At 37.1% G+C, this 10,040-nt stretch overlaps 1 protein-coding gene across 1 annotated transcript; it reads left to right on the top strand.

The window, feature by feature from the left end:
* The first annotated feature begins 6,704 nt into the window (after positions 1 to 6,704).
* Positions 6,705 to 9,744, top strand: LOC124858426 (G2/M phase-specific E3 ubiquitin-protein ligase-like). The gene is made up of 5 exons (XM_047350470.1): positions 6,705 to 6,884; positions 7,012 to 7,190; positions 7,387 to 7,559; positions 7,912 to 8,126; positions 8,646 to 9,744. Exons 3-5 carry the CDS (start codon positions 7,429 to 7,431, stop codon positions 8,894 to 8,896), a joined length of 597 nt encoding a protein of 198 aa, XP_047206426.1. The 5' UTR covers positions 6,705 to 6,884; positions 7,012 to 7,190; positions 7,387 to 7,428; the 3' UTR covers positions 8,897 to 9,744.
* The last annotated feature ends 296 nt before the right edge of the window (positions 9,745 to 10,040 follow it).

Genomic DNA, 10,040 nt, shown 5'->3' with positions numbered 1-10,040 from the left:
GTTTGCCATGGGACACCCTACCAGGGGCATTTAAGCCCCAGACAACATAGCCTCTAGGATCATTCGAGCACTCAAACCCCTCCGCCACGTTAAGGTGGCGGTTCAAGGAGGGGTGATTAATTGTGTTTAAATTAAAATCTGAAAAGTCTGGCGTGAATGCGTATTAAGCCTTCCTAAGTGAATGTCTTATAGAGAATCCATTTGCAGCTGCAAGTCCTCTTGGTTATGTCGCTAGCACATCTTGATAATGTAATTGTTTCCATACATTAAATTAGATTGAAGTCTAGACTTTGACTGGGTCATTCTATAACATGCATATGCTTCCATCAAAACCATTTCATTGTAGCTCTGCCTGCATGTTTAGAGTTGTTGTCTTGCTGGAAGGTGAACGTTTGTTCCAGTCTCAAGAAATTTGCAGCTAACGTGTTTTCTAAGAGAAGTGAATAAAGATCTCCATCTCTAGATGTTCAAATGTAGTGACACAGGGGGGTCCAATACAATTTTTCAGGATTTTATTTCTATAAAATGTTGAAAATCGTGTTTCTTATCACTTCGCTTCACAATTTTATGCAAGTTTAGTTTGGTCTATCAGCTAAAATCCAGATAAAACATAATGGCACTTTTTGATGTGGTTATAACATGGCGAAATATGAAAAAAAGTTAATTACGTGTGAATAGTTTCTCGAGGCACTGTGCATTTGCTCTTGTAACAATGTCCTTAAAAAAGCTTGAATAAAGGACCAGGACCCAAAGGACATCCTGTAAGACTTCATGAGTCATCTTGTAGTTGCAAAGCAGTGAAAGCATATCAAATAATGATAGCAATGGCATTGCTGACAAGTATCATGAAAGAAAATGTATTTTAATTATAAATCAGAGTTGTGAAGTGGGAGTAAAGGGAGCTTAGACAGCAATTTCACATTAATTATCGACAAACTTAAAAAGCTTCAAACGATCTAGAAAACGTCAATCATTGAAGCCACAAAGCAAAGAAAAGTTCAGAAGAGAATGTACATTCCCTATTCTTTTACAAAACAAATGTGTGAAAAATCAGTTAGATTTATTATTAAGTTAGATTTGACTCGAAAGGCGTAAGGGTTCTGAAGTTCAGAGGCACATTTCAGGAAATCAATTCCTTTTATTCAAGCCAGTAAAAGCCAAAAATGAGAACTCCTTTAGAGAGAAAAGGCAATCATAGAAATTGTTTGTCTCTCGCTGGATTGCAGTAGAGAGATTTTCCTTTCTTTTCATCCTTACCTGAGTCGCTGCTACCTCGTTCTGCTCTACTAGATGTCATCAAGGCCCTCGAAATGAGTGAATGGAATAACGATCCTTTTCTGTATCTGATTCCTTTTCTAACTGGTGGCTAAGAAATCACCAGAAAGTGTGGGCATTGCTTGGCAGAAGTAATATGTTACATGGAAACCTGCGCTACTGATCATGTGCACCACAGAGAGGCCGACAGTAAGCTCAAACAATCATCCCCTACCCCCCACACCTCCCATCAGCCTTGGATGCCACCGCAGTCTGCAGGAAATCAATCAGCAGTGAGATATGGGCCGCCATCATGGCTGTGACCAATTTTGGCATGCAAGGTTTTCCCCTTAATAGACAAAAAGATGAAGATCAATAGCCAATTTGGCTTTGGACTGAGGCTCCAAGGCATCAAGCAAAATTAATTTCTTGAAAATCTATTTTCTTCTTTTTTTATCCCAGAGAAGTCGTAACAATGATTTAGAACCGGCACAATATAGAGAAGAACTGTTCAGTCCTGTTATACAACTAACCTTGGTTCATGTGATTCCAAATTTGAGAAATTTCTATATCAATCAATGTGGATTCGATCCTGCCTTGACCTTTTATAGAGCTGAAATACAGACAAATGTTTAAGAACATTGTATAAAATAATGCTCACTGCCTGAAATTAAATCAGACTAATCTTTTCATATTGCAGAATAGTTTGGTTAGCCTAAATTTCTTTTAATTGCTAAATTCCAGAATAATGAGGGAGCGTTTTTAATGTTTATGATAACCTTTCACTTTATTTAAAGCTGCAGTAGGGAGTTAGCCTGAAAGTTTGAACAAGCACACCTTACAGGTCCCTCCTCCTTTCTCTCTGATGTGCTACAGCAGTCTCTGCAAAGCGAAGCCTGTAGTGAGTGCGCAGGCTAGTGAGCATGGACCACCGATGATGGCAGATAAACAGCCATGGCACATTCAATGGTAGGGACGAAACATTAGAGATATGCTTTACATTGACTATGGCCTGCCTATACTTTGACTACAAACTTGGTCCTTAAGTCATTCCCACAGCACTATTAGCATAGCTGCAGCACACCGGCAATCTTGAATGACAGTACTGCCAGGATCTGTCTGTTCTTCTAGTTACTGTTCATATTGGATTAGATTCATTATTTATTCTTGTGTTTGGACTACTTTCTGGATTACTGTGTTATTGTAGTCTGTATTTCCTTATAGATCTGGTTTTTCCCTGTTTGTGTTATCTGTTTCATTCCATTGTTTACTTATTTCCTGTTCTGTTAAGAGTCCCTGATCATTCTGTGTTGACTGGCCAACCTCCTTCAGTTGTCTGCACTTCTCTCCACTAGCTGCTCCAGATTTCGCCCCTAATTAGCTTCCTTGTTCATTTGTCCATTCTCCTTCCCTATCTCAGTACTTACAGCCTCTGGTTCTCATTGTTCTTGGCCGGATCCACTTCTGACCTCCCTGCTTCCATGTCTCTGTGTTCCCGCCTGTTACCCTGCCTGTGTTCCCTACTGTAAGAGTTAGTTCAGTTCTTATTAAACTTTTCAATTCACCATGTGGCTACCGTCCTCCAAACCTCCACATGCGTGGGACCAAGTATTAGTATTCGTATTTGTATTATTTGGTAGAATTTCCTTTTAAACCATATGACTTGGTTAAAATGTTTTTAGTATTGTTCCAAAAGCTTCTCAAAACAGTTTTAGGCCTCCTTGCTCACACACACCTTTTCAGCAATGTACACATATTTCTACAGGGATGAGATCAGGCCTTTGTGAAAAACACAGATTTTGTTATTCTTAAGACACTTTGTAACCAATCTGCTGTGTTAAATGTCTATTTGTAAGACCCATTTGTACTCAACTATAAACTTCCCGGCTGATGTATTGAGTCTGCTTCAATATTTCGGCACAATGTTTTTCATGATTCCATCTATTTTGTGAAGTGCACCAGTCCCTCCTGCCGTAAAACACCCCTATGACATGTTGCTGCCACTCTAGTATCTCACAGTTGGTATGATTTTCTCAACCTCCCTCTTTTTCCTCAAGGAAAATAACATTGGTCATTATGGCTTCGCACTTCAATTTCAGTTTCATCAGACGTCAAGAAATGGCTGCAAAACTTAGTGTCTGTCCCTAAGTGCATTGAAAACTGAAATCTGGCTTTTTATGTTGCTTCTACAGTGATGAGTTCTTTCTTACTAAATTACCTTTCAGCTCATGTTTGTGTAGAACTCATTTAAATGTGTGCTCTCATACATGCTTAGGCCTGAATCTTTGCAAGGTCATTTCATTTTGTTTGCACCAAAACACATTAATGTCATGGACAAAGAACCTGTCAAATCAACGTGATGGCTGGACAGTTCAATGCTGTTCATTCTTGCATTCAATTGTTTGAACAGATGATTATGGCACCTTGATATGGGGTTCCATTAGTGCCAAAAATATGTACATGTGTCTATGTATATGTTTATGTGTCTATGTATATGTATATGTGCTGTGCTCATGTCTATGTATGCTGTGTATGTGAGGTGCTTATGTCTATGTTAAGTGTATATGTTAGATGTACATGTTAGATGCTTATGTTAGCCCCCCAAAAAAAAAAAAAATAAAAATAAAAACAGATGTATTTTATGTAAAGTCGGGACTTTTTTTCATGGGCTAAATATGAACATCACCAACTTGCAGAAGTAGGAAGTCATAAAGTGCTATTACTGCACCCTCAATGACATTTTAAGTTATCTGTGCTTGAGGCAATTATTTTTCACAAAATTTTAACAAAAAAGATCCGTTCTTTCTACTCCTTATACAATCAAAGTGGCTACTTACTACTATATGCAAAATGAAATATACCACAGAAAAGTATCTTTATTTTTGGAGGGAACACAGAAGTCAACTGCGTGTCCTGTGGGAGTCTAGAGATGAACACGTTAAACTGGGAAACGTTGTGGGTTTTGAGCAACAGAGTAAAAACGTAATACCTAAGTTGTGCGCCTAGAACTCCTTCAATTTGGTACAGTTAACAAACTAGTTATTTCGGCTCATTGCAAATGATCTTTTTATTTTTTTTACTTTTAAATCAATTTTAGAACCTTTACTTATTGTTACTTTTACTTTGCGCATCTGGTAAAAGGAGACTGCAGCACTTCCGCTAGCACAATTGTTGCAAACATTTTCTGAAAAAAAGACACAATTCCATGAATAAGCGACTAGATTAAATGGAGAAATGAAAGCCCAAACTCCACTCTCTCCAAGTGTGTGAATATCATTTCTCTACCTGCAAAACCTCTGGAATTAGCAGCCGAAATTAGCCGCCATACATATCTTTCACAAAGCCTAAGATATCAATAACTTATTTACTTTTACTGTTGTTTTTTAATTCGAGATCTGTTTTAGGTTTGTCCTGTTATGGAACGCTGTTTGAATTGTGACAAGAACTTTCCACTATTTGAACTGCAGGGACATCTTCATCTATGGTAGTGACCCTATATATTTTATATTTTGGTGTTTATGTGAGATGAGTGCTAGTGAGAAAAATAATTGTGTGATGCTTAAGAACTTGGTATGTTTGTGATGTACAGTTGAAGGACTATGCATTCTGTAAAATCTAAGTGATACATAGTAAGCTGATCTCTTTCTGGGTCGTATTGTTATTTGCAAAGCCTAGCACTCTGTAATCCAAGGTATGATAAATTAAGCTATTTTTATATACTCTTTTTCAGCCAAAAAAATGAAAAACATTGTCTGAAGAGGTCACCAGAATGCGCAGAGGAAGGGTATGTTCCTTTTTGGAAACAAAAACACCAACTTTGTTATTGCAAATTGAACAATACTACTTTTGGGATATAAGAATACACCAGTTACCATAACAATAGCAACACGACTGATCTGTATGGTTTGCATTGTATGGTTATGAAAAGACATAGTAGTAATGATCAGAGTAATTAAACATATAAAACTTGTAGGTTTACCTGTTCTGCGCATATCTTGTGAGCACATATGCAAATTTGTCTGTACTGTGTAACTGAACATATAAATGTTACATGTTACACAACTTATAATAACTGGTCTGTGAATAAGTGTTGGTTAATTGGTTTTTTGAAAATGTATAATGACAGAGCATAACTTGAGTTACATGTGTTTCTTTTAGTACAAAAATGATGACGATGAAGACCTTGCCACAGCCATAATCTTGTCCCTCCAGGTGTTTTTTGCAGTTTTAATTATACAAATAAAGCTATGAACTGTGAAAACATGTGAAAATGGTTTGGTAGGCAAATGCCAGTTTTTATAATGTCTTAAATAATTAAAAATAATTTGACAATTCATTTTATTTGTCTTCCATATCGTTTGTCATTTCAGGAAACTGAAACCTCATCTTGTCAATCTGCAGAAGTACAGATAGAGGAGTAAGTGCATTTTTACATTAATTTTAAAAATATAATCTTGCTAAATGCCCCTGAATTATTTTTTGGGCTAACTGAGGAAAATTTAAGTATTTATTGTTTATTGTTATTCGGTTATTTTCAAGACTTACTTAATCAGTGGCCTCCACAACAGTTTCAACCTTTTAAGAAGGGCTTCTCAAAACGGATTGCTTCTGGGGACCAAGGACCGGAGGTACCCCGAAGCGTCTGACCGCCAACAGGGTGCGGTAGCTTGGCCAGTTTTTAAAACAAACCTACTCTGAGTATTAATGCGAGCCCTTCTTTTCTTCCAACAAGTCCAGCCTACAGATCTTGCAAGTTGCTGTTTGATCATGGTTGTTTTCCAGTAAAAAATATTCCCACAGGAGGACTGTTTAAATACATTGTTTTTAAACCAGGACAATTATTGTTCTATTCATGATCAAACCATGTGAGTTTTGCCAATAAGCTCCTTTGTAGACAACAGCATGTTGTTGAAAAAGTGTCGAAACATCGCACAGCTGGACGGCTACAATTACAAAATTTAGAGAAGGTCACATGAAGTCCAGCCCTCATTTGTAGATATCAAGGGGACAACCATAAGATAAGTCACCTTATAGTTTGTTATACCGTTCCTTATTGTTTGTTTTTCATAGGTCCCCCATTTTGATACCAAATATCAGCAACATCGACACGCAGTCCACTGCAGAAATTGAAAATGAGTAAGTGGAAATTTGACGTAAATCTCACACCCTCTATACATTTCAGCTACTCATAGTCCTTAATTTAGACATGTTACAGGGGTATGGAGTCTATACAAGATGTCACACTTGCAAAAGTCACAAGTACAACTTTGATCAAATTTGAGCACCATTATAATGATGGTTAAATGTTGGATCCATTGCAGGCTGGATGCTGCTGTAATACTGCAAAGTCTTACCAGTCTGGTGGATGAAGGGACACCTCCTCGGTCTAACTATGTCAATGTGATGAGGGACTGTTCTTGAAAGTGCTTTTAGAGCATTCGATAGACAAAGATTTTCTCCTTGGCATAGGCTCAATGTTACCTTTGTCGACACTGCCGGGGTAACAGAGGGAGCTGTGGATGACGGGGGGCCAACTAGGGAGTTCCTTCGCCTGCTAATCACAGAAATAAAAGACAGCTCTTTTTTTAATGGCCCCGACTACAACAAGAATCTGTCCTTGGTGTCTCGGAGTATGCCACACTATCATACAATTTGAAGTCACTTGCTTGTTTTTAACATTTTTGGCACTGTGATGTCAATTCTGCTAAACTGTTTTCTTGTGTCCATGTGTTTGGTGGTTTCACTTTAATTTTTTAGGTGTAGATAATGGCGACTACAGGAATCTGGGACAAATGATAAGTGTGGCCCTTGTCCATGGAGGAATCAAGCCCTTATTTTTTTCCCGGTGATTATACCACAGCATAGCCAGTCGTCCAACACCCCCAGTCACTCTTGAAGAAGTGGATGACAGAGAACTGCAGGAGCAACTGCAAAGGGTAGGTAATACTGTTATATTTGGGTAAATTGAGTATGAGACCAGGAGGGTATTGAAAAAAAGTCTATAAGCTGTGGGGTCATGACATAATGGAACTGAAATTGCTCACAAATATCACATTTGGTCATCCAAATAAGCTTCCTTGAATGGCTCTAATTAAGTGTATGTTTATTATTTCCCCATTTGCTGTTACACAGGTAATAACTGCAGAAACTCTGGCAGAAGCACGGGATGCCATAATGGAGGCTTCAGGTTCTCTTTGTCTTCTTGGCTGTTCTGCGAGTCTCCGAAGTCTGGATGAAAAGGAGTACTTTACACAACAAGCTTTAAGGGCATATGTCGAAGGAAGGACAAAGAAAGCTTTGGAGCAGTAAACAAAAACAAAATTTTATATTTGATCTTAAATATTATGTTTTATGTCAAAGTGGGAAAATGAGATGGCTTTTTCTTTGGTAAACACTCTTGTAATGACTTCAAAGAGAGATTTTACATGTTTACATTTTATATGTTCTGTATATGTCTTATATGTTCTGCTTCATGCAGGAATGTTATGATATGAATGTTCTGTGTAGGTTTCTAATTTATATATTCTGCTACACTTTGTATTTCCTTTAAATTACTTTGCCAAAGGGGAAACAGCAAATCTAGACATTTTAAGTTATTCTTGCCAGGTCATATTTGAAAACTAACACAAAATGCCTTGCTTTCTTCTGTTTGGTTAGATTTGTGGATGGGATGAATGCCATGGGCCTTGCTGAAAAAATAAGAAGCCACATAGAGGAACTGGAACCACTATTTGTGGGTGGACCCAAAGCCCTTCAGCTCCAGGACCTCCTGGATCTTTTCAGTGTATCTTTTGCTGAACCAGGAAGCAACAGGCGCAGAGCACAGAACCAAACAGCCATGTTGTGGAATGACTGGCTGATTGAGGTGGATGGTATGGCTTCACATTGGATGCTTCAATTATACCCTAGTTTTCCTTCAGGCATTTGATGAGCGTGCCTAATTAGAATTATTAATCTTTGATAATGACTTTTCTATTTTTTAATGAACTGTGTTAGATTTCATGCTTCCATTTTTAGACCCACCCTTCTAAGAGACCAACTAACATGAATTACACTGTAATCTGTACAGGACATTTTCAATTACAATAGATGTATCAACTCTTTAAAGAAGCAATAAGCGAAATTTCACCACAAGGTGGTCTGTTGAGCACCGTCTGTGGAGCTAAACATAACAAGCTACACCTCTCTACCTCCACTCCAGCTGGATCAATACTTAAATATCAAAATTACTTTACTGTAAATGCCATCCCTGTTTTAATGTTCGGCCTTTCTCATGTATGTAGTTATTGTTATGAAACCAGTTAAAGAATCAATTGATAATTAGGACACTTAGAAACCACAGTATAATGTCAATGTAACATTTTTTACTTTCTGTGTTTTACTTTTTATAGAGGGAACGCGACCAGTGACACTGGAACAAATATTAGTGTTTGTTTCAGGATTGAACTCAATCCCCCCACCTGGGTTTCCCCGATGTCCAACCATTGAGTTTCTTCAATGTGATGATGGCAGTAGAAAACTGTATCCAGAGGCGAACACCTGCGAGGTCACTCTGCGCCTCCCCATCCACCAGACCTATGACAGCTTTGTGCACTACATGGAGTCTGGCCTGATACAGGCTCCAACGTTTGGATTCCTTTAGAATCAAACTTGATTTACTTTTTTTGTTTGTTGTTGTTCTAGTGTGTGAGGTCAAAGGTTAGTTTCATTGACATCAGTTTAAGTTTGTCTGCGATATAAAATAAAATAATGCATTTTCAGTTAAAATGAAAAAAAGTCATTTTCATGATTGTCAGTTATGGTTGCAAAATGTTTGTAATTTGTGAGATGAGCAGTTTTGGTTGTGGATTTATTTCATTGTTTTAAGGAACATATTCTTGCAAATAAAGCCTATAGTGACTTTCCCCAACTGTTTTTATTTTATTCCAGTGTGGAGTTACCGAAGTACAGATATGGTGTCACCTCCATGTTGAAGATCTCTGATGTAGAGCATGGATTTTCATTGAAGATTGCTAGACACAATCGGGTTAAAAAATAAAAGTCCCACCTAAAGTAGCTTTACTAAATAAAAGTATCAAAAATAAAATACCATTATTAAATAGAGTAATCTTGAAATAAATTGTAAAATCTTAAATGCATAAATCTGGAAGTAAGTAAATACCTGACAAAGTAAAAAAAGATTATTTCTATTATATATTTTGTTTTATTTCATGGGGACATTTATTTATTGGATGGAGTATTTATGAATAATTATAATAGTGTTTCTTTTCATTTTGAATTAATGAGCTCTCCATATATAATGACTACCCCCATCTGTTTAGTTTTTTTTTCTGGGGGGGGATGGGGGGGGGCTAACATAGGCATCTATCTAACATGTACATCTAACATAAGCATCTAACATATACACTTAACATAAGCATCTAACAAGAACACTTAACATAAGCATCTAACATGTACATCTCACATATACACTTAACATAGACATAAGCACCTCACATACACAGCATACATAGACATAAGCACAGCACATAAACATATACATAGACACATAAACATATACATAGACACATATACATATTTTTGGCACTAATGGAACCCCATATTTAACATGTACACTTAACATAAGCATCTAACATGTACACTTAACATAAGCGCCTAACATGTACATCTCACATATACACTTAACATAAGCATCTAACATATACACTTAACATAAGCATCTAACATGTACACTTAACATAAGCATCTAAAATATACACTTAACATAAGCATCTAACATATACACT

The sequence above is a fragment of the Girardinichthys multiradiatus genome, chromosome 21, assembly GCF_021462225.1.
Source record: "Girardinichthys multiradiatus isolate DD_20200921_A chromosome 21, DD_fGirMul_XY1, whole genome shotgun sequence".
NCBI lineage: Eukaryota > Metazoa > Chordata > Actinopteri > Cyprinodontiformes > Goodeidae > Girardinichthys > Girardinichthys multiradiatus.
The sequence above is the reverse complement of the archived record's forward strand: the minus strand, read 5'-3'. Positions and strand labels throughout refer to the sequence as shown.

What these genes read in the sequence shown, in the direction of transcription:
- LOC124858426 (XM_047350470.1), top strand. Translation starts at nt 7,429, where the DNA reads ATGGAGGCTTCAGGTTCTCTTTGTCTTCTTGGCTGTTCTGCGAGTCTC. An exon ending in ACAAAGAAAGCTTTGGAGCA is followed by an intron (nt 7,560 to 7,911) that starts GTAAACAAAAAC and finishes CTGTTTGGTTAG; the next exon opens with ATTTGTGGATGGGATGAATG. An exon ending in CTGGCTGATTGAGGTGGATG is followed by an intron (nt 8,127 to 8,645) that starts GTATGGCTTCAC and finishes TACTTTTTATAG; the next exon opens with AGGGAACGCGACCAGTGACA.